This window comes from Orcinus orca, chromosome 13, assembly GCF_937001465.1.
Source record: "Orcinus orca chromosome 13, mOrcOrc1.1, whole genome shotgun sequence".
In the NCBI taxonomy this organism is placed as follows: Eukaryota; Metazoa; Chordata; class Mammalia; order Artiodactyla; family Delphinidae; genus Orcinus; species Orcinus orca.
The window spans coordinates 7,609,966-7,635,771 of record NC_064571.1 but is presented as its reverse complement, the minus strand read 5'-3'; the positions used below and the strand labels follow the sequence as shown (position 1 = coordinate 7,635,771).

General features: G+C 36.4%; 1 protein-coding gene across 16 annotated transcripts in view; it reads right to left on the bottom strand.

Moving 5' to 3' along the window:
* Nucleotides 1-25,806, bottom strand: part of TSGA10 (testis specific 10) — a 106,069-nt gene that overhangs the window by 16,570 nt on the left and 63,693 nt on the right. For 14 of the 16 annotated variants that reach the window (XM_033401817.2, XM_049696213.1, XM_033401809.2 and 11 more), the window contains 6 exons: nt 24,398-24,552; nt 20,399-20,454; nt 19,105-19,273; nt 15,424-15,534; nt 11,718-11,903; nt 3,503-3,712 (listed from right to left, as the gene is read on the bottom strand). In XM_033401817.2, the coding sequence (XP_033257708.1) occupies nt 3,503-3,712; nt 11,718-11,903; nt 15,424-15,534; nt 19,105-19,273; nt 20,399-20,454; nt 24,398-24,552 (887 nt within the window). The remainder of the gene's footprint in view (nt 1-3,502; nt 3,713-11,717; nt 11,904-15,423; nt 15,535-19,104; nt 19,274-20,398; nt 20,455-24,397; nt 24,553-25,806) is intronic. The other 2 variants (XM_049696212.1, XM_049696210.1) reach the window with 2 other exon arrangements.

Sequence of the window (25,806 nt, the reverse complement as noted above, 5' to 3'; positions counted from 1 at the left end):
CACTCTTATTCAACATAGTTTTGGAAGTCCTAGCTATAGCAATCAGAGAAGAAAAAGAAATAAAAGGAATACAAATTGGAAAAAGAAGAAGTAAAACTGTCACTGTTTGCTGATGATATGATACTATACATAGAAAATACTAGAGATGCCATCAGAAAACTACTAGAAGTAATCAATGTATTTGGTAAGGTTGCAGAATACAAAATTAATGCACAGAAATCTCTGGCATTCCTATACACCAACAACGAAAAATCAGAAAGAGAAATTAAGGAAACACTCCCATTTACCATTGCAACAAAAAGAATAAAATACCTAGGAATAAACCTGCCTAAGGAGGCGAAAGACTTGTACTCAGAAAACTGTAAAACACCAATGAAAGAAATCAAAGATAACATAAACAGATGGAGAAATATACCATGTTCTTGGATTGGAAGAATCAATACTGTGAAAATGACTATACTACCCAAAGCAATCTACAGATTCAATGCAATCCCTATCAAACTACCAATGGCATTCTTCACAGAATTAGAACAAAAAATTTTACAATTCATATGGAAACACAAAAGACCCTGAATAGCCAAAGCAATCTTGAGAAAGAAAAACAGAGTTGGAGGAATCAGGCTCCCCAACTTCAAACTATACCATAAAGCTACAGTAATCAAGACACTATGGTACTGGCACAAAAACAGAAATATAGATCAATGGTACAGGACAGAATGCCCAGAGATAAACCCACGCACATATGGTCACCTAATTTACAACAAAGGAGGCAAGAACATACAATGGAGAAAAGACAGCCTCTTCAATAAGTGGTGCTGGGAAAACTGGACAGCTACATGTAAAAGAATGAAATTAGAACATTCCCTAACACCAAACAGAAAAATAAACTCCAAATGGATTAAAGACCTAAATGTAAGACCAGACACTATAAAACTCTTAGAGGAAAACATAGGAAAAACACTCTTTGACATAAACCACAGCAAGATCTTTTTCACCCCACCTCCTAGAGTAACAGAAATAAAAACAAAAATAAACAAATGGGACTTAATTAAACTTAAAATCTTTTGCACAGCAAAGGAAACCATAAACAAGACAAAAAGACAACCCTCAGAATGGGAGAAAATATTTGCAAATGAAACAACAGACAAAGGATTAATCTCCAAAATATACAAATAGCTCATGCAGCTCAATATCAAAAAAACAAACAATCCAGTTAAAAAATGGGCAGAACAACTAAATAGACATTTCACCAAGGAAAACATACAGATGGCCAAGAGGCACATGAAAAGATGCTCAACATCACTAATTATTAGAGAAATGCAAATCAAAACCACTATGAGGTATCTCCTCACATGGATCAGAATGGCCATTATCAACAAATCCAGAAACATTAAATGCTGGAAAGGGTGTGGTGAAAAGGGAACCCTCCTGCACTGTTGGTGGGAATGTAAACTGATACAACCACTATGGAGAACAATATGGAGGTTCCTTAAAAAACTAAAAGTAGAACTACCATATGACCCAGCAATCCCACTACTGGGCATATACCCTGAGAAAACCAGAATTCAAAAAGAGTCATGTACCACAATGTTCACTGCAGCTCTATTTACAATAGCCAGGACATGGAACCAGCCTAAGGGTCCATCAACAGATGAATGGATAAAGAAGATGTGACACATATATACAATGGAATATTACTCAGCCATAAAAAGAAACGAAAATGAGTTATTTGTAGTGAGGTGGATGGACCTAGAGTCTGTCATACAGAGTGAAGTAAGTCAGAAAGAGAAAAACAAATACCATACACTAACGCATATATATGGAACCTAAAAAAATAAAATAAAATGGTACTGATGAACCTAGTTGCAGGGAAGGAAAAAAGAGGCAGACATAGAGAATGGACGTGAGGACATGGGGTGGGAGGGCAAAGCTGGGGCAAAGTGAGAGTAGCATTGACATATATACACTACTGAATGTACAATAGTTGGTGGGAAGCAGCAGCATAGCACAGGGAGATCGGCTCGGTGCTTTGCGATGACCTAGAGGGTTGGGATAGGGAGGATGGGAAGGAGGCTCAAGAGGGAGGGGATATGGGGACATGTGTATGCATATGGCTGATTCGCTTTGCTGTGCAACAGAAACTTACACAGTATTATGAAGCAATTATACTGCAATAAAGATGTATTAAAAAAAAAGGAAAGAAATTCTGCAATATGCTACAACATAGATGAACCTTAAGGACATTATGCTAAGTGAAATAAGTCAGCCTCCCAAAGACAAATACGTATGATTCCACTTATGTGAGTTACTTAGAGTAGTCAAAATCACCAAGACAGAAAATATAATGGTGGTTGCCAGGGGCTGCAGGGAGGAGAGAACGGGGAGTTATTGTTTAATAGGTATAGAGTTTCAGATTTATAAGATGAAAGAAGTTATGGTCATGGACGGTGGTGATGGCTGCAAAACAATGTGAAAACCACTGAACTTTAAAATGGTTAAGATGGTAAAGGTTATATGTATTTTAACACAATAAGAGAAAAAATATTTAAAGACTAGTAAGTAAGCAACAAAACCTGTAGTAAACATCCTTAAAAGATTAAAAAATAAATATAAATCATTATCGATTTTATATTTAGTTCTGCTAAGGGTAATAATTTTAAAGCTTAAAGATTACTAATCCTTTTGGTTATGGTGTATTTGTGTATGTGTATCAACATATAACCAAAATGTGTTGACATTTCAATTATACTATGCAACTTGAATACATATCCCTTCAGGATTCAGGCTCCATCTATTTTTCCAGATGCATCTCAGCCACCTGGCCATTGCAAATGACTTACTACTCACTCAAGAATTTAGTTATAACTTCAGACCATTGCCTAAGTGGTTGTTCCCTCTGAATGGGATGCCTCATCACTTCCGAGTTCAGTAGTTTGCCCTTGTGAACTCCTCTCTGACACCCATAGGCCAAAAAGGAATTCCCTCTCTGAAAACTTGAGTATTCCTTACTAGTAAAATATTCACCCCAAATAATTTGTATGTCAATACCAGGAGGCCCTTGAGGGCAGGGGACTGTATCTTTTGAACATTATATTCACAGTGGCAAGCACAATGTCAGGCACGTGGTAGACACAGTCAAGTGAATTACAGTTTAAAAGAACTCAGCCAAATAGTAAATTTTGCTTAAAAGGATATCATTAAAGTTATTATTTTGCTAGATAAACCTCAGCCTCATGGTTCTTTGCTGATTGATATGTCAATGTGTTTTATACTTCTTTTGGCTAAAAGTAAATGCAAATTACACACTCAAAGGAAGAGCTTCTGTTATGGTCTTGAGTTGTTTGGAACACAGCATAAATTAATTTCTTGGACTTTAAAAATAAAATCTAAAGTTGAAAGGCATGGCTTGATGTAATATTTTATTAAAAAATAGTTCATTTTTTGAAAATGGTGGTAATTTTATAGTAATATTAAAAGAACCATTTAAAAACATAATACATACCATTTCTATTTCTTGATCTTTAGCAATCAGCTGTCGATTAAGAAGTTCTTTGCTTGAGTCAAGTTTAATGCAAAGTTCCCTTGTGGAAGACAAGTCTGCAAGGGCAGACACTTTTTCAAACTGAACCTTCTGAAGCTCCTCTTCCATCTTTACAACAGACTTATGTAAAGTAGCAATCTGAGACTTGTAAGACCGTTCTGCATTTAAGTGCTGCAAGGACAAAATTATTATATATATGTATTTTTTTAACTTGAAAAAAACCTACAGCATGGAAAACAAAGTGGGGCAAATATTTTAATGATAGTACTTTTAGATTATAAGGAACTTTAGATGATATAGGTGGCAATAGTATGTGCACAAAACATTCTGGGAAAGATAAATTTGGGCTTCAAATTTCTATATATAAAATCCAGGAGTAAAGTGGTCAACTGGTCGTTCTTTTTTTTTTTTTTTTAAATAAAGTTATTTATTTTTGGCTGCGTTGGGCCTTCGTTGCTGCACACGGGCTTTCTCTAGTTGTGGTGAGAGGGGGCTACTCTTCATTGCAGTGCGCGGGCTTCTCACTGCAGTGGCTTCTCTTGTTGCGGAGCACGGGCTCTAGGCACACGGGCTTCAGTAGTTGCAGCACACCGGCTCAGTAGTTGTGGCGCACGGGCTTAGTTGCTCCGCGGCATGTGGAATCTTCCAGGACCAGGGATTGAACCCGTGTCCCCTGTATTGGCAGGCAGATTCTTAACCACTATGCCACCAGAGACGTCCCTGGTCATTCTTTTCAATGTATTTAGAAAACAATTGAAAAGTCTCATCCCCAAAGTTAGTTGAGATATACACGTTTGGCCTGTAGTTCTGTCTATATTTGCCATAGTTCCAATTATTCTACAGTATAAATATTATTATTGTTAAAGACAAAACATTGTCTACTGTTTCATTCACAATACCCATTTTCTAATTCTTGAATGGCATGCTGATATGGATCATAATATCATAAAACGAGAGCTGATAACTCTCTAGCACTTACTAATACCTCTGAGGGAAAAAGACTCCGGGCAAGTATAAATCAAGAACACATCCACATTATGGAAAATAAGAGCATGTCTTTAAAACTGTAATATGAGAGTCAAGTTATATAAATGCTTTCAAATGTTCAAGATAATTCCACAAACCGCCCCTTTTTTTTTCAGAAAAATGTCTTATGTAAGTGCACTGCCACCTACAGAGTATTTGCTATTATGTGAGACTAACAGAACTGAGAGACAAATAAAGAAATGTTTCTGCTTTTACAAGCGTTTTTACAAGTACAATGCACAAAAAATTGCTCCTAGAATAAGTTATTTGGCCACAATTCACTCCTACCTTTCTGCCTCCCTTCCTTCCTCACTCACTCAATTTCTCACTCATTCTTCAAACAACCTTCTATCCATCCATCCACCCACCCGCCCATCCATTCCATACTTATTGAGTATATTCTATGTTCCAGTCAATGTGCCTTGATGCATATCCAATGATAAGCAAAATGGTCTCTGCTCTCATGAAGTTTCCAGACTATGGGGGAATCATGCATTAATAAAATAATCATACACATGAATATGTAAATATATATTGAGCAAATATTTCTAGAGAAAAAAGTGTAGAACACAGGAAAGTGACCTAGACTGATGGGATCGGGGAAATCAGGAAAGTCTTCTCTAAGTAAATGACACTTGAACTGAGATCTGAAGAGTGAGTAGATATACAGTGTGTTGGGGGAGGGTGGCTTTTCAAATCAGAGGATGCTAAGTGCAAAGCAAGAGCAAAGAGAAGGCTAGTATGGCTAGAGCCCAGAGACTACAGGGAAGAGTGATAGGAGGTGCAGTTGAAAAGGTACATAATTTACAAAATAGAGCCTAGTAAGCCATGTAAAATTCAGGTCTTTATTACAATTGACAGATCTTACAGAGTAGGTTATGTGATCGGTTTTGTGTTTTGAGAAGAATGCTTTGGACGTTTCAGGTTCTAGTAAAATAGCTGATTAAGCTAAGAGGAAAATCTGGATAAAACAGAATAAAAAATTATTTTTGCAGTTCATAGTTGAACTTGCAGGTAAGAAAGAGAAATTCTCACATGCCAAAAACAGAGAAAACAAAACCAGAGCAAGGAGCAAATGAGCAGGTCTGAAGCTAAGAGTTGGGGGTTGGAAGACCCAGTAATGGCAAATGGCTTAACACACTCAAGTAAGACTAGGAGACAAGAATTTAGGACTAATGGAGAGTTGGAATTGAGATCTCCATATAATCTGGGACCCTTGAAAGGAGGCTCCAGGAAAAAAAAATTCACTCAACCTCACAAAGAGACAACCAAAAGTTTATCTTGACCTAGTCTCTGGATAGAGAAAAAAAAATGTCTTCTGTAAGAAGCTGAAAACTTTGGTCTGGCTTCACCCAATTTTGGAGTCTGACTTTACCCTGCCATACACAATTCTAAACTTTAACATAATGTTTGTTCCATGCCAATGATAACTCAGAGTCCTTCTGTAGAAGCAGATGCACCTCCCTGAAATTCACAGTGAAGCACAACAGGAAAGATGAACGTTTTCTGGCTGGGTTGTGGAGGTCTTGAGAGCTACTTTCTATCACAAAACGATCCTCTAGTCTCCATTCCTGGCAGATTTAGGACTTAAGAGTTCCCATGAAATCCTTTCTCCCACATGTTCCGCTTGTGTTTTTACAATAACTCCTGTTTTCTTGAACTAGCTGGAGTAGATCTCTTTTCCTTACACTTGAACAAGTTTTAATATATAAATGAATTTACTCAGACATGTGAACACATATTAAATGTCTTCAAAAATGTTTTCCTTTTAGAAAAAGTGAAAAATGTATCCTTAGGAAATCCCAAATTTCAGTAACATATATTCTGCTAAGTATATTTTACCAAAGTTCTGCAGAGAACTGGATTTTTAGAATTGGGTTGAGCATGTTTTATACCAAACTCTTGGCCCTGATCACTATTGCCCTTAATATCACCTAAAGTCAACCCTCCTGGATTTGATCACAAGGTTTTAGGATCAAGGATAGCAATATTGTCATATAACAATGACAAAAACAAACAACACTGATATTGAAACAAGCATACCAATTATTTATAAGGTTCTTTGAGCAAGAGTTATTTACAGTGATTAAAGCAGATGATTTTTAATATATTCATGACAAAAAAAAGAAGCAACGATGAATGAAGGATTCTGTACACATATGGGTAGATACAAATAAGGATTGACAAAGAATAAGAACAATAGTAATGATTTATTTTTAAGAATATAAAAACAAGGTGGAACTAAAATAGTACACAACAGTATCATAAAAGATTGGTGTATGTGTGTTTGTGTGAAAGAGAAAATAAGAGAGAGGGCACAAGATCTAGTAAGCAGTAGTTTTATGCTCAGTATTCAAATTTTCTCAGGACCATATATTATTGTTTAGGAGAAAGGTTGGAGATACTAACAACAGACTTTGTTAAGTATGCATATTACAATTTTAACTACCAAAAGAAGAGACTGAGAACATATAACTGCCAAACCAATCAGCAGTGGGGTAGGAAGTGTGTAAGGAAAATAAACACATAAAAGACATGTAAAAAAAAGAGGTTCTTCAGAAATGAGGGTGAAATAAATACTTTTTAAAACAAACAATACCTGAGAGAATTCAATGCCAACGTACTACAAAAAACGGGTTTTTTCCCCCTCAGTTGAAAAGAACTTAGCTCTTACCACTTTATTTTATTTTACTTACTTTTTGTTAAATTTTTTTCTATTTGTTACTTTATTTAGAAGAAATGTTTAAAGGAACTTCTTCTAGCAAAAAGAAAATTATAGTAGATGAAAACTTGGATCTCCCCAAAGGAATGAAGAGCATGAGAAATAGTAAATATGTGGGTGAATAAAAATGTCTTTCATATTTTAATTTCTTTAAAGATAACTATTAAAAGTTAAAATAATAATGTACTATGGGGTTTACAATATATGTAGAAGAAAAATGGAGGAACAGTAGGATAAAGAATGGGAGGGGGAAGTAAAGGGGTACTAAGAAGTAATCTATTATTTGAAGGTAGACTGTGACAATTAAAAGATACATGGTCTAGGGCTTCCCTGGTGGCGCAGTGGTTGAGAATCCGCCTGCCGATGCAGGGGACACGGGTTCGTGCCCCGGTCCGGGAAGATCCCACATGCCGTGGAGCGGCTGGGCCCGTGAGCCATGGCCGCTGAGCCTGCGCGTCCGGAGCCTGTGCTCCGCAGCGGGAGAGGCCACAACAGTGAGAGGCCCGCATACCGCAAAAAAAAAAAAAAAAAAAAGATACATGGTCTATACTCCAGAATAATCAGCAGAAAAAAATAATGATGTACAGCTCATAAGGCCATAATAGAGATAGAATGGAACACTAAAAAAAAATACTCAAAAGAAGGCAGAAAAAGAGTGAAAATGAAACAAAAAATAAGTGGGACAAATAGAAAACAATAACATGGTAGGTTTACACACAACTATATTAATAATTCCATTAAATATAAATGGCCGAAAGACAACTAAAAGACAGATGTAAGTCAGGATAAAAAAGCAAGATCCAACCATATGCTGTCTAAAGGAATACTATTTTAAACATAAAGACATAGAAAGATTAAAAACAAAAGCATGGAAAAAGATATACCATACAAACAATAATTAAAAGAAGTCTGAAGTGGCTATATTAATACCTTACTTGTAGTATACTACAGTAAGGTATTACTTACTTACTTACTTGTAGTATACTACAGAATGAGAAGCATTACAATGGATAAAGAGATGAATTCATTAAGAAGTAATATAACACAGATTCAAATACATGAAGTAACATGACAGAACTGAAATAAAAAATACACAAATATGTTTGGAGATTCAACACTCTTCTCTCAATAATTGGTAGAACAAGTAAACAGAAACTCAGTAATGATAGGAATTGAAAAACACTATTGATGAACTTGACCCAATAGACATTTATAGAACATTTTACCCAACAACAAAATAATACACGTTATATTCATGTGTACATGGAAAACCCAGAAAGATGACCATATGCTAGCCATAGTCTCAATAAATGTAAAAGACTGAAAAATCAATAACTAGAAAGGTATTTTTTTAAAATCTCCAAATACTGAAAATTAAACAATACCACAAAATAATATAAGGGTAATCAGAAAATTATTTTGACATAAAATAAAATGAAAACATATCAACTGTGTAGAATAAGGTTCCATTTCTGGCACGGCAGTGTGAGCAGCTCCATAGAACCAGTGAAAGTAGTGAAAACTATAAAAAAGCAACCTTAAATGGTCTTTAAATAGTCTCTGGAAATGGTCTTAAGAACATACAGTAAATGAAGAAACACTTTTAAGAAAACCAACTAAAACTGGGAGAAAACAGGAAAAGTCCGTGGCATCTGAAGTATGACCCTCTCTCCCCACACCCAGCTCAGCACGATGGAAATTCCACTCCAGGTGGGTGCAGCTAAAAACAATGCTCCCTCTCCCCTCAGTACTCAGTCAAGAACTATAGTGTATTCCCAGGAGAGGCAGGCTATCAGCATTTCTCATGCCACTCCAACAGCTACTTATTTCAGAGGCCAAGTTTCTGGCAACAATGTCTGGGAGGCATTCTGACCAGCTTCTCCACATGGGATGGAGGTTCTATCTTGTTTGTGGCATACTGAGAACACTGTGGCTCTGATTCTCCTTGACACAGGTTATTCATAAGGAAGAGGTTCCATACCTGGAGAGGCATGCTGAGAAGGCCAGAGGCTACAGCCATATACCCACCATCCCCTCCAAGTGCCCAGATCCTAAAGTGGGCACGTCACTGCAAGAGAACTGCACCACTGTCCCCGTACCAGCTTTAGAGCCAGGGCTCAGAGATTTTGCCCAGGGAGAGAGAGAGGCCTTAAAGCAGGAAGCTCCTAAATTCTTCCAAAGGAACTTTACTTCATTTACAACTGACTATAGGAAAATTCAAGTCTAAGGCACTCTCAAGAACAATGGAAGGTACAGCGAAAATACTTCAAGGCTATGTTGAAAAGAAATTTTAAAAAGAATGGTAAACTCTTAAGAGATACAAGCTCCACCATAGGTCAGCTAGTTTACCAGCGAAAATTAGGGGAAGAGACTGCTAAAAAGAATGTTCTCGGGTTCAGAAAAAACTCAAACATTGACCTCAAAAGCTATCCCTGTAAAACAACCCAAATTTAATTGAATCAGTCTATGAAGCAATTTGTGCTTGAGGGCACTGTTGAAAACAATAAAGCAAATAGCCAGATATTAGTTGGGCTTAACAGCTGAGTGTAGTAAAGGAAGAGAGTCAAAAAAGGCCCTTCCAAAGCCACTGTCATTGCAGGGTAACTGTGGACGCATTCAAGGCTGCACCTCTGAGGAGAAACATCAGAGGCTTCACACTTCAAGGGGAAAGGGGAGAAAGAGATTTCACTAAATAATCCAGCCAGTCTCTAATCATATAAACAAGCAGCCTTCCAGTTTCTGTTCCAACATGTAAACAGCTTAGAGATCATCACTCCCATGCTCACAATACAAAAAAAGCAGAAAATATGACAATAAACAACTCCTCTTTGATCTATCAGAGAATTGAAGACATAAAATGAATCACTGCACCCAAAATATAGAGAAAGGTAAATACAGAGAATTGCAGCTTACCAGGAGGAGAAACTGCCGTTGGAGCTAGCAACCGGTAGCGACTCTTAAAGGGTAATTGACCACCTGCTAGAGACTGAGCATGAACTAGCTTGAGAGATACATCCTCCTGGGCTCCCAGCCTGAGGAGAACCCCACATTTTTATTAGTTTTACCTCCTGGAGCCCACTGGGTTTTCAGGATTAATATCCGAGAAAAATCCCCTCATGCTTCTAGCAGGGTGAGGGGAAAAGTAACCATTTTGAATAATCCCACAGGATTCTGTACTTCTTGACAAAGGTCTGCCCTCAAAGGAGATGATTTTGTGACAGCATAACCAACATGGTTGTACCAGAGCCTAACCAATGTGGAGGGATGGTAGTACCTGACGCAGAGTCTCTCAAGCCTTTCTACCTCATCTAAGGGAGAAAAAAACTGAGAAACGCTTGTGAAGGTCGCATCCCAGGGGCACGTGCCCACTAAAAGACTAAGACCTAATCGTAGGATAATAGAACACGTCTCCTCCACCTACACTTCACTACCACATCAACAGGGCTCCTGTATAATAACAGGAGGTCACAGTTGAAAGAACTACAAGGTTCAGACTCTATTTAAGGAGTCTCTTAAGTGAACCCAAAGACAATAGAGGAGACAAAGAAGGAGACCAGAAGGAATTTTAGCCTCTCTGACATGCACGGCTACAGTAAACAGTAATCATAGCCTAACTCATAGACAGATAAACACAAAACTTCACAGTAAAGGCCTATTTACCTCAGTAACTTTTACCAAATGCTGCTGGTTGCAGCATTTTATTATAGAAAAAGTGAAGACAGTTAAATGTCCTTTAGTATGGGAATGAATTTTAAAAATAAAATATTTTATTCAATGACTATAGAAGCAACTGTTTAGATGTACACTCTATGTATTAAAATAGATACATTTCAAAATTATAATATTGAGCAAAAAAGGCAAATTGCAAATAGATACCTACAGTGTATTATCACTTAAAAAAACTTAAAGCACACAAAACACAAAATACATCATTTGTGGGTGACAGATATGTAGAAAAAGTATAAACATATGATAAAGAGTTATACAACTGACATGAAAGTTCTACATACCAACCATTAGGGAGGGAGGAGAAGAAAGGATGAGGAGTTGTATCTGCAATGTTTTGTTTTTTTAAATAAAGAGAGACTTTATTTAAATAATAAATATATTCTTCATAAATATGGCAAAATGTTAGCATCCTTCAACTTTGGAGATGGGCATATGTGGGTCTTTTATATTACTTTTGGGGAGGGCACTGTTTTTGTATGCTTGATATAGTTTCTAATTTTCAAAAAAGCTAAAGATTATTCTAGTTGTAGAGTAGGTAAGAGATTAGAGAACCAGAGCGGAGAACAGTTAACAGACTACAATTCTCAGTATATTTAAATAACTTAAGTGTTTGTTTATACACTTAATTTACGGAAAGCCAAACAAAACTCTTTTAAATATGATACAGGATGTACTACAAGCATATTTTACCAAACTTACCTGCTCGACCTCTCTGTTGAGGGCATCTACCTTTTCTTTTAATCTGTTACCCTCTGCCTCAGCAGTGATAAGTTCTAATTTGAGGGTACTGTTATCTGCCTCTGCTTGACGGCACTTATTTTCCCAGTTTTCAGCATCTTCACTGGCTTTTCGGAGTTGGTCCATCATTTGCCGGTTCTCAGATTCCTAAAAAGCAAATCTTAGGTATTACTTTAGGAGAGTAAAATGTTAAACATGTGATGCAAATTAAACATTATTTGCCAGGCCACTGGGAATTTACTTGCCACGATGACCAACTGTACCACAATCTCAAGGACTCCTATCTCTACTCTCAGTTTAGAAAATTGGTCATCCTGTAATTAACAGAAGGGAATGGAAGCAGGATCTGCCCTGGCTCCTGAGTCACACTCACTCATCTAGTAAAGTTTTCACTCTTATCTTCAAGACCTCAATGAATATGTTCTTCTACTTGCTTCTGTTCAAACAAAATCCTCATTGCCTCCCTATAGCTGCTTGCTGACTACTTGCTGGTCTGGTTTCCGAGCTTCTGCCTCGACCTGACCTTTTGTATCTGTGTAATTCCCTTGTTCCTGACTGCTCTCCTGGGTTGTACTACGGCGATAGAGCTTCTGCCTGCTTGCGTATCTTAAGCGTCAGCTTCTGATAATTCTCTTGGTTTGGCATGCTTCCTATCTGGTTCCTGCCTTTCATTCATAACCCCAGCCTTAATTTCCTCGATCATGGACTGTTCTATAATTCACTTTTGCTCACTCTTCTAATAACTTGCCTGAAGTTGCTCAGAAGTAAAATATGGAACCTATGCCAATAGACACTACTCACAAATATACATTCATGTACATACTGGGCATACAGTATAGAACCACTGTTAGAACCTATCATGATAAAGTTCTATCATGATGGACTGACTAAAGTAGGATCTCATTTCTAAAGGAAAACAATCAGCTCCTCAAATAATACATTATACGGAGTAATAATTATGAAGCTACTTTTAAAAATATAATTTTAGTAGTATGGTTTGGCCAACTCATTCTAAAAAATCATTTATAATTCTGGTAATTTGTTAAAAAGGCACTAGATCTCTTTGCCTCCTACCTGTTAATAAACAGTTCAGAAACACTGGAATGAGCAACACCTAATTGTATAAGGCAAATTACAATAAACAACACCGCATTGTATAAAGCTTTCAAATCAGATTTTTTCTCAGAAATATGATTAATCATGAGACTGGTTGAAATTCAGTTAATATTGCCACCTTGTGGTCTGGTTGTACCTTGACCAATATGAAGGATCTTTGCCAAGTCTGTTATTAACAAGTTAACATACTAAACTACTGTATTGGCTTTTAAGATTCAGATATTCCAAATGTGCCGGTAGGAATCTGATGTGTGTTTTCTATTATTGTACTAAAAACAACAGTTTTGTACAGAGTATGTACTTGGGAGTTACATGATATAATATACATAAACTGAATTTTACCCACATTAATTTTTACCCTCTTTAACTTTCTGTAGCACTTATTGTGTGTCATTCTCTTAAAAGAGCCTTATAGCTTTATGTAATTAGCTGTGGATGTACCATCTCCCCAATAACCCCTCAGATTCCTCAAAGATAGGAACCATTTTTATGTTGAATTCAGTTTTCTAAGGTAGAAATCATTTTTATATTAAATTTGGCTCTGTGACTAGGTAATATATGGGTCCAAGTTTAAGCAGCGAAAAAGCCTGCATTAAAACGTCTCTCTGCCCTCTAACCACTTAGTGCCCTCCCTCCCAGCAGCCGGCAACCAGTTTACCCGTTTTTGTACCTGCCCAAAGCAGCCAGAGCAGTGTGGGGTGCAAGATGGGCAACATTATAAAGAAAGTGCAACTGATCTTTGGTATTCTCCAGTTCTCTCTTTGCAGATCTCTTTCCCTCTTTCTGGTGCTTCCCCACCAGTTCCCTCTGGTTGACCACTGGGCTCGTTACACCCTCCCCTCTCCTAACTGCTCTTCCCCCTCTTTTGTTACCCTTCTGATTTATTCTTTTTCCAACATTTCCTGAACAATCTTTCTAAAAGGCAATTCTTCAAATAACTTCTGTGTATGTTGTAATGAGAGCTTCCTAAAAACACAGTTCAGACATATCCTTCTTACCTCTTTATTACCACCCACTTTCACATTCCACTCTAGCTACAGGACCTACTTTTCCCCCCTCTACTTGTTGTCCCCACTGCCGGGGATGCCATTCTGTTTCCTCGCAGTTTTTCAACTCTGTCACCTCAGCGCCCAGCATACTGCACACTGAATGGATGGGTGATGAATAAAGTACTCGACAATCCTTAATGAACCTCCCTACCAAAATGGACCCGTGATCCTTTCTCTCAGGCGGGTGCCTGGATCCATCCAGCTATGTTGTGAAACAGAGTCTCAAAAAAGAACTCACATGAGGATGCTAAAAGCTGAGAGGAGTTTGATGTGTGATGTCTGAAAATACAATTCCAGAATCTAAAAGCCCCAATCCCTAATGGTGGAATTTCAGGTAATGCGATGGGCTAGGGAGAAAAAGTGTCTAACACCGACTGAAAGCTTACTACGCTAAATGTTGTTCAGATAGTCTTTTATTTATATTCTGCCCTATTCCAGAATAGACTTAGACGGCTCACTGTGCTAGGCGTATCTTACTCACTTGGGTGTTCTTCCCAATTACCGATGGGACACTGAGACTGAGGGAGGTTGAGTGGCCTACAGAAGTCCATGGCATTAGTGAGAGGAAGAGTCAGACCTACCTGACTCCAAAGCTTCTGTCCATTTATGACATTACATTGCTAGCACCTTCAACTCAAGAAGGGTAGGAAATCACCTGATTTGGCAACATGAGGCTGCTGCCTTACTGCCTGAAAACAAGGGTTGCAATTCAGGAGTCCTTAGAATCTCTCACCTCTCAAAGTCCTGAATGGTCTTATGTACACCATAAATAAATGCTCAAGATATGTTTATGGACTGAAATTAAATGATATGTTAAATACGATGAGGAAAACTGTTTGAGGGAGGAATTCCTATTAGTGGTTTGATTGTTACGTAAGTAGGTAACACCACACCTATTACAGGAGTCAATCCAACACTATTTTATATAATAGTTTATCAGATGGACATACCTAACATCCTTGGTCTAGTTGTCTCTTTATTCCAGGGTTGTCACACATGTGCCCAAATTTATCGGGAATCATCTGATATCAGACATACCAGTCAACATGTGTCTAGTCGACTGGTTACTAACAGAGAAATGGAGAAGAGAGCCATCTGCCCTCTGGTCCTGGGAAACAGGTGGCTCCACAACAGAGAGATCAATTCTGATCTGCTACACAGTCAGGTGGAGCCTCTTTTGTCAAAGGTTTGTAACTGTAAACTACCATTTCCAAATATAAGTGAGCCCAACTTGATTCTGGCCCCTTGTTCTTCATCCAGTTAGGAGGATTCTGCTTATCTAAAATGGCTAAGTGGCAAATAAAAGGGTTGTATCCTTGAGTTACCCTTCTGGACATTGGTGACATTCTAAATATATAGTTAACACGTAACTGTCAACATTAAAATAGGTTATGCCTTAAAGAAATGCACTTGATTCAGCTGTCCCTATGAGTGCAATCAATCAACAGCTTTAGTGAAAACTCAAGTGTCTCGAGCCAAGGTGGAAATATATATATACGTACTTCGGACTGTAATATATTCTTCAGTTTATTAACCTCCAAATTAGTGTCTTGAACCTTCTGTTTAATGTCATTAAGCTCATTATGAGTATCATTCAGTTTTTTAGACAGTGCCTATAAGAAAAAGACAGTTAGATCTGACTACAAAAAATTAAAAATTGCTCTGTGTCAAAACTACCATAAATTTTTAAATATTTACAGTAAATATGATAAATAAAAATTAATATACCTAATATATAAAGCTCATATAAAGACAGTGAGAAAAACACAAGAGTCCAAACAGTAAATGGGCAAAGAACCCAAACACAATTCACAAAAAGGAAGCATAAGTGGATAATACTTGAAAAAAGTTAAAATTTACTAGTAATCAAAGATATGGTAAGGAATGGGCGTTTCCATGTATTATTAGAGTAAATGTAAATTTGAGAAAAGCAAATCTGTGATCTGCTACCTGGTGATGACCTGAGACATTTTTAAAAGCTCATAAAAACAAGAAAGACAAAAATATGTTACTTTTTGTTAAAGGTGGGAGATGGATACTTGGGTATTCACGATACCCATGTCCACTTAGAAGGTTTTTTAATTTAAAAAAGAAACCTCATAAGCGTTTGATTCAATTTGAAACTCAATCTATAAAATTTAATGAAAAAGAATGTTTATTAAGGCATTATTTGCTATGTGACAATATTTATTCACATTAGGTGAATGATGCAGTATGGTAAAACCACACAGAATACTATGAATTCATGAGAAATGTTTGGAATAATTTTTAATAACAGAGAAAAATGTTAATGTATATTTGAAAAAAATCAGGATAAAACACTAAAAACAACTCAATTTGTTTAAAATCGTGGTATTGAGGAAGAAATTTTTTTTAAGGTTTCTGCCTTCCAAATCTTTTATGATATGGGTTTTTTCTTTTTTTTAACATCTTTATTGGAGTACAATTGCTTTACAATGTTGTGTTAGTTTCTGCTGTATAACAAAGTGAATCAGCTATACATATACATATATCCCCATATCCCTTCCCTTTTGCGTCTCCCTCCCACCCTCCCTATCCCACCCTTCTAGGTGGTCACAAAGCACCGAGCTGATCTCCCTGTGCTATGCGGCTGCTTCCCACTAGCTATTTATTTTACATTTGGTAGTGTATATATGTCAATGCTATTCTCTCACTTCGCCCCAGCTTACCCTTCCCCCTCCCTGTGTCCTCAAGTCCACTCTCTACATCTGCGTCTTTATTCCTGTCCTGCCCCTAGGTTCATCGGAACCATTTTTTTTTTAGATTCCATATATATGTGTTAGCACACGGTATTTGTTTTTCTCTTTCTGACTTACTTCATTCTGTATGACAGACTCTAGGTCCATCCACCTCACTACAAATAACTCAATTTTGTTTCTTTTTATGGCTGAGTAATATTCCATTGTATATATGTGCCACATCTTCTTTATCCATTCATCTGTCGATGGACACTTAGGTTGCTTCCATCTCCTGGCTATTGTAAATAGAGCTGCAGTGAACATTGTGGTACATGACTCTTCTTGAATTATGTTTTTTTCAGGGTATATGCTCAGTAGTGGGATTGCTGGGTCATATGGGAGTTCTATTTTTAGTTTTTTAAGGAACGTCCATGCTGTTCTCCATAGTGGCTGTATCAATTTGCATTCCCACCAACAGTGCAAGAGGGTTCCCTTTTCTCCACACTCTCTCCAGCATTTATTGTTTGTAGATTTTTTGATGATGGCCATTCTGACCAGTGTGAGGTGATACCTCATTGTAGTTCTGATTTGCATTTCTCTAATGATTAGTGATGTTGAGCATCCTTTCATGTGTTTGTTGGCAATATGATATGAGTTTTTAAACAACCTGCAGTCCACAGAGGGATCCATCTTCTACTCTTGGGCCCTCTGACCCAAACAAAGGAAAAAACTATTCTTGAACATTTGTATATTGTTATGATACTAATTTTCTTCTTCTGATTATAAAAGATGTTTATGAAGGTGTAACAAACAACTATGATGTTACAGTAAGCTAGTAACAGTTAAAAAATATTTATCTAGTGATTATGCGAGACACTCTACATTCTTGCCAGGCATATTCTCATCTACTCTCCATTTTTACAGTTGATAAACTGAGAGAAGTTAAATGATAGGATCACACAGCCAGGCAGGGGACTTGAACTCATGTGGGTCTTAAACACTCCACTCTATTGTCTTCTCATGTAGAACAAAACATGATATAAAGTGCTATGTGGTTTTATCCCAGCTACATTAAAAAGTTCATGTAAAAGATAGTATAAAAATTTTTTAAGTACATTGAAAATCAGTAAAAAATACATTAACAGTGGGTAACTCTGGGTGGTAAATATGAGTTTTTAATCTAATTTTCATAAATATAAGTTATATTTACCTTTAGCCTATTTGCTTTAGCTATAAATAGAGCACACAAAGTAGATCCTATAAATTCACATCTCTTGTTTTTATTGCTATTAACTTTTAAAAAATAAACTTTCTTTTAAAATAGTTTTAGACTTATAGAAGAGTTATTAAAATAGTATAGAGAGTGCCCATATACCCTACACTTAGCTTCCTCTACTATTAACATCTTATATTAGTATGGTAAATTTGTCACAATTCATGAACCAATATTGATACATTATTGACTAAAGTCCATATTTTATTCAGATTTCTTCCATTTTTACATAATGTCCTTTTTCTGTTCCAGGATCCCATTATTCATTAATTTTTGAACAAAGTACTTTAACACCTCAGGCAACTTTTTAATAATTAATCAAGTTTTGCATCTTTATATCTGAGTATGTAAATTAAAATATTTAACAGTTAAAAAAATACAGACTTTTATGATGCAAACTGAACACATTGAGAGTGATAGCAAAGCAAGGGAAATTATTTGGACCAAAAATTTTAAAGGGGGAAGAAAGTTTCCAAGTAGAATTTTTTTTTCTTTTTTCTTTTTTTTTTTTGTGGTACGCGGGCCTTTCACCGTTGTGGCCTCTCCCCTTGCGGAGCACAGGCTCTGGCCGCGCAGGCTCAGCGGCCATGGCTCACGGGCCCAGCCGCTCAGCGGCACGTGGGATCTTCCTGGACCAGGGCACGATCCTGTGTCCCCTGCATCGGCAGGCGGACTCTCAACCACTGCGCCACCAGGGAAGCCCCAAGTAGAATTTTTTAATGTTAAAATTAAAAGTGATATTGGTAATGAGAGCTCTGTATAAAGCTGAACTGTACTGGCTTAGAGAGCAAGTAATTAAAAGAGAAATTTTCCTAAAAAGAATCACAGTGCTAGAGAGGACCAAATAATGTATCATGGTCTGTATACTCATATTCAAACGGAGTAACAGTCCATCAAATAAATCTATGCTTTTCTTAAAAATTTCGGAAGGTTATCTTCATTTGTTGGTTTATTCAAATATTTATCCTTCACTAAGGAAGTACTTCCTAAGGTTTAATGCAAATCTATTATATCCCCGTTCCCTCTTTTCTCTGATATTTAAACTATATGTCTGAAAATTTCATTTAGAAATTATGTGGCATATTCTGTGTAATAAAGGTAAAAAATGGCTAGTTCCAAAGCCTGAGCTTTTCTACAAAATGAAATGAGGGTTATGTCTCAGAAGAAATACCTATTTTTCTCAGAGAAAAAGATTGTAGGAACAAGTATACCTGGTTTTCTTGTTTAGCTTTAGAAAACTGTTCTTGGAGACTGTCATTCTCATGAGCCAAGATATCCCTTTCCTTGGCAATTTGAGACAGCTCATCATTTGTTTCATCCAATTGCCGACGCATTCTGGAAATGTCTTGTTCACACATAATTAGGGCTTCAGTAGACTGTCTATTCCACAAATCAAATAGTACATAAGAAGAGACATTTTACCAGAAAATAACAAATTTTCACAAGACAGAAGATAGACAGTTAGCATGAAAACATTTGAAGAAGTTTTAAATACATTTAAATGTGTAGGAAGAAACACTGCAGAGATAGTGCACTGCAGTTCCTCTGTGTTGCCAACATTTCACTATAAACAAGGATGCCAAATATACACAGTAGTCAATGATTTGTTAAGCATTTCAAAACTTCTGACATTCAAGTATAAGAAAGACTTCATCCTACCTCTAGCTGCTATGGCTTAGTCTCCTCTGCAGGCTCCTCTTCTCCTGCCCTCTTAAAAATGAATGGTTCTCAGAGCTTAACCCTTAGCCTCCTGATTCTTCTCACGCTACCCCTTCGCTCAGACAATTCCTATTCATATCCGTGGCTCCCAACCCTGTCTACACCCAGATGACTCTGAAATGATCACCCCAGCCTCAGCCTCTCCCTCACACTCTAGACCCTTATATTTAACTGCTAACTAGACATACTTATAAGGACATCTCAAAAGCTCTTCAAAGAAAAATCTTTTCTCACGTAGGTTCATCATGTCCAGTATTCATCCCCAGACAGAAACCTGGCATTTTCCTAGATTTTCTCCTTTACAAACACCACACTCCTGTCCTCCAAACTCCCAACACCAATTTATCATCACCTCTGCAGTCTAGCTCATCTTTCCGGCATAAAAATCTCAAAATTCTTTAATGATTTCTCATTGCCCACAGACTCATTTGTCTGTAACACAGGCCTCTGCCTGCCTACCTAGCCTCTTCTCCTTCATTTCTCCCCTTACACTTTGGGTTCCAACACACTCACTCACTTGTCATTCAAGAGGCTCTTGAACATGATCTGTGGTTCTTTGTGGCTTTGTTATTCTTTCTACCTTGAATGCCTTCTCTTTGCTTTCCTTGGCAAACAGAGTATCCTCCCTTTACTTCCCTAAACAGACTTAGGCCTCCTTTCAACATTAGAGAGTTATCATCTTACATATAACATTAAGCTCCTTGTTTCTTACTATCTTTGTACAATACCTAACATAGTACTTTGCCCCCAATAAGTGCTCACATTTTTGTTGAATAAGTGACTTACCTTGATGCCTGTTCCATCTCAGCAATGATATTCTTCATGCCTGAAATGGTCTTTTCCTTGAAAAGTAATATAAGTATTAAATAAAAAATTATCTTAAACTGTTATTTCTGTTAAAACTGAATAAACTAAAAGAATTTCCCCTCCCTTTTGGATTTCCATTTGGTTTTAAACATTTATATTCTATTTTTCTTTGCTACACTTTAAAACTAAAGCCTAATATATCAGTGTGAGTATACGTACTGGATAAAAACAATAGATTATGCTCATTTAAGCAAAGACTATACTTAAGTATATTGATATGATATCATTATATCAAATACTGTTAAAAGATGTTTTGTGCAGTTATCCAGCAACACAAGAACCCCTTAAGCACCCTGTTTTTGGAAGAAAACCAATGGTTTGGCATTGTAGTGTTCTATACTGGGAATAGGACTGATTCACTTCCTCACTTCTTCATGCTATAAAACCCAGGAAAGTGAATCATGTAAAACTGAATTTAGTTATTAAGAATAATAACTTTGACCAAGTATAATATATATATGTCATCAACATCATCTTCAAAAAGCTGTTCCAATGGAATTACTTATAAAAGTATATGATTAATTTTAGGTGTGAGTTAACAAGGAGGTAAGCATTAGGCCTAGAGCAAAGGTATAAAAAAATAAATTGCTATTCTTCCTTTTCAAGGGTACGGTGAAGAAGTAGAATTAATGGAGTCAATCAAGACTGAAATGAGGGGGAATATCTTAAGGCCATCAATACCATTCCCACACCTCCTCCTTTAAAAACTCGCTGATCCTGAACTAGTTACAGATACTTTACATAGGTTCTTAGCACTAACATTAGTCCTAAAAAAGGAAAATTATTCTTTCACTAAATACCTAGATTTCACTTTGCCCTTTAAATTTTCAAATCCTTAGTAACCAAGTAGCAAGATGAAAAACTAAATCTGTATTTCCCAACTAGTGCTGTTTTTTCATCAGAGAGACAGGTGTGTGTGTGTGTGTGTGTGTGTGTGTGTGTGTGTGTGTGTACGTGATCTTCCTTTATTCACGTGCTCCTCTCTAGGGTATTTTTATCTCTGGTTTCCCATTCTGCTTTCTGGTAGAATGGTACAGATTCCACATCTGGCAGTAATGGGTATTGAAGTATGGTTAAAATATCCATTAGCAAAACTGTTAAACCCCTTTAAGAAGCACAAGCCAATGGAAGAAAAACTCAGAGAGACAATACCACTTAAAATGGAATATTTATACATGCTTTCGAAATATAACTTAATACACTTCTAAATAAATTCTGAAAAGCTCATTGAACTTCTAGTGTTTCTGACAGAAGTTCCTTGGTTAAAATTTAAACATGGCTTATAAGCCTAAAAAGGACTTTCCTTTATCAATAGAAATTCATCTTGAAAGACTCTCTAAGAACACTGTAAAGTATCCAGGGCAACAAAATTACTGTATAGTATCCAATAATATATCCTCTTAGCCTATTTTTCTCTTAATATGACCCAAATAGTACTATTTCTTAAATTGTTGAAATTTATGCCATCATTATCAATTTGATATTCCTTGTACAATCTCAATACGTCTGTCCAACCAGTGACATAGATTCAAGTTAATTGTTAAAAATTCAACCTGGACAGGATGGTCATAAATCTACTCAGAAAAAAGAAACAAACTAAAATTTTACACAAATAATTCTGGCTTTTATGATTCAAAAATCGGTGAACTGGCTATTGAATTTTCTAACTTTAATTGGTAGCAGGTAGTAGAACATCTTTTAAAACTATGATTACCAGTAAAAATTCCTTATTCACTATAATATAGACTTTTCCTTGGTAATTTATTTCTGTGATCTCCAGATTAAACTATAAAACTACTGCTTTTCACTGAAAGGCATTATAAATTCAGCTCTGAAATATCACTCTAGAGAACATTTCCTCTTTTGAATGTCTAACACTGCTTTAAACAGTTATTTTCCTTTTATAGGATGGATGCGTTTACATTCATAATCCTATACAAAACTCTTAATTTTGAAATAGACTTGCAACTCAATATTCTTTGTGAAGGAAAAGATAATATTGGTACAGTTAGTAGAATGGAAGAAATGTGAAATACAAGATATAACAGAAGGAACAGATATTCAGAAAGAATTGAGTAATTTGTTTCTAAAGAAAATCATGTTTAACTATTCAAAAAGTGGTTTGAATATAATGAGAAACAAAATCCCACCCCCCAAAATACCATAAAATTTCAAAAATATTAAAAGGTATTAACTATAATGAGTCAGACTTTTCAACAAGTTAAAAGCCAAAATTTACTACCTCATGTATTTTGATAACTTCAATTGTGCTTATGATTCCCAAATCTATTAACTTCAATTTTCTCTCCAAACCTTAAAATCCAAGAGCCTATGAATATTTCACTACATGTCCCAAAGGCATGTCAATAATCTTCCTCTCTAAGCTTGTTCTGTGTCCTGTGTTTCCTACTTCACACATAGGAACTATTCATTTGGTTCTGAAGTCAGAAAGCGCATCTTGTCAGTCTTACTTCCTAGAGTTGTCTATTTCTCTCATGGATACTGCCACTCTCCTAATACAGTTCTTATCATTTTACTCCTAACTAGTGTCCTTGTCACTACTCTCATTTCCCTACAATCCACCTTTTATGTAGATTAACAAGGGCTAGGATAATGTTTTAATGATCTAATTGTAACATTTCATTTTCATTATTTCAATGTTCCTCTATGTCCATGATGATGGAAACTAAACTCAATATCATGTGTAGTTCTGATTTGTTGCTTATCTATCCCACCTCATCTTTTACCACCGCCCCCCCCTTCATCCCCCCATACTCCCCTTTGCACTCTATTCTCTGGACATATTAAACTATCAAGAAATCTCATGAAATTCTCTTATGAGAGCCACTGGGCTTTCATATAATCTGCTCTACTTGTTTGGATCACCCTTTCTCTAAAAAGTGCTCTGCCTGTCTGGATCACTCTTTCTCTCACTGTCCCCTTTCTCTAAATCTTTTCTTGGCTAATTCCTAGTCATCTTTCAGGGCAGTGTAGGCACCATCACCGTGTGGAAGGCTTCCTAGATCTTCTCCCTCCCCTAATCCAACCCCCAGGCTGAATCAGGTATGTTTCTGACAAACTTCACTCATACATTGTGCATACGTCATTATGGTACTTAGCACATTCTATCATAACAGGCTCTTTCTTTATCTTTCTCTGAATTATACCATAGGCCTTTGGAAGGTATGCCCACTCAACCTCAGTTTCTAACATAATTCCTGGTACATGTCAATAAATGTTTGTTGAATGGATGGATGGCTGGATAAATGAATGAATTAGTTCCCCTAGAGAGGGGAAAGACCTTATGCCAGAGATGCTGCCTTTGCTTAAAACATTTGTGGAAAACAGTTTAGGAATTGCCTTCAGAATCAGCTTATGAGCTAGAAAAGGGGGTCAATATATCCCTGCCTTTTTGAGAACACCTTTTTGTTGTTGTTGATGTTGTCTGAACAACAGAAATGTGGGATGAAGCTTATCATCTAACTTTATTCACCAGTTCCATGTGATCCACTCTCAAGGCTAAGGATGATGTAACAACGTGCCCCAGTTCTGAATACAATTACAAAGGTGGTTTTAATGAAATACACATATTGCCTCCCAAGGTGGCTACCTGAAAACGTAAGTTCTGGTGTGCTTTTAAAAAGAAATCAGTCTCACTGCTTTTTTCTTATTATGCTTTACATTTTGATATTTGAATTAGTTATTGTTAGTGAATGTTGATCATAAAGTGATGAAAGAAAAATCTATTTCAAAATATTAGCTAGTGAATTTGAACACATATTTCCTAAGACTATCTTGAAATATTTCAAAATCAGATTTTAAAATTTTAGCTCTCTAGGAAAAAATTGAGAAAATCCTATTATTTTATTCAGATTCAAGTTCAAACATTTCTTTTAAACCACGGTTGTCAGAACATACTTTCATTGCCAAACTCTCTCCAAGGGATGCAATATTCTCAGATTTTTTATCCAAACATGCTTGCAGGCATTCCTTTTCTTTAGCCAGATCATTGAGGGTTGCACCGAGAATGCTGATTTCTTCTCGCTGGGCAATACTTTGTCTTGTAAAATTATCTAAATGTGTAATCATAAAGGCATTGTTTTAATCAAGATAAATTTTTTTCCAGTTCAAGCAGAGTGAAATACTTTTCAAAGAAAATTATCCTATATTATATTCAATGACTAAATATAAAGTACTGTATCCCAAATAAATAATGGCTTTTGTTGTTAGTGATTAAAAATGAAGGTTAATCATGAAATTCTAAATGATATAAATGTAAAAGCACAATTAATACATTTGAATTAGAACAGCAAAGGATATATGTGGAATCTAGAAAAATGGTACAGTTTGCAAGGAAGAAATAGAGACACAGACATAAAGAACAAACATATGGACACCAACGAGGGAAAGAGGTGTGGGGGGAGGTGGTGGGATGAATTGGGAGATTGGGATTGACATATATACACTAATATGTATAAAATAGATAACTAATAAGAATCTGCTGTATAAAAAAATAAATAAAATAAATTCAAAAAAAATAACGGAAAAGAATATGATAAAGAATATATATAGAGAAATATATGTATAACTGAATCACTTTGCTGTACAGCAGAAATTAACACAACATTGGAAATCAACTATACTTCAATAAAGTATATTTTTTAAAAAAAGAACAGCAAAGGAAAGTTCTTTATAACAAGTTCTCAAAGTAGGATGTGTGGTGGGGTAGGGAGGGTGTGTGGATGAAGCACGTGGACTATCAATTTTCCCCCCTCTAATTTCACCTCCCTCTAGCTTAGAATCACTGTTGGATGTAAGCTGGTAACTAACAGATCTTAATAAAATATCCAGTTAAGTCATCTTCAGAGTCAAATATCTTCTAGTATTTTGGTTTTTCTAAAGTAGTGTTATAAAAATTCCTAGAAAAAAAATCATCCCAGGAAGTCTGATTTGATTTGTAAGAACGCTGGCAAGCCAATGTCACTGTTGAAGGACTGAAAGATGGTGTGGAAAAGTGGTTTCTAAATTGTGGTTTCTCAACCAGCACCATTGGCAGCACCTGGGAACTTGTGAGAAATACAAATTCTTAGGTCCCATCCTAGTCCTACTGAATTAGAAATTCTGAGTGGGCAGACCAATTTATGTTTCAACAAGCACCCCTCCCAAGTGATTCTAATGCACAATAAAGTTTGAGAACCACTTGAGGAAATTGGTAAGGATACAAAAGCCCTGGCCGTATCCTACTTCGAGGAGCCCAGCTCAGTGAGGTTTAGCTCTCCAGGTAAAGACTGAAGTTTGAGAACCACTGGTCTAGAGCTCTACCAAGG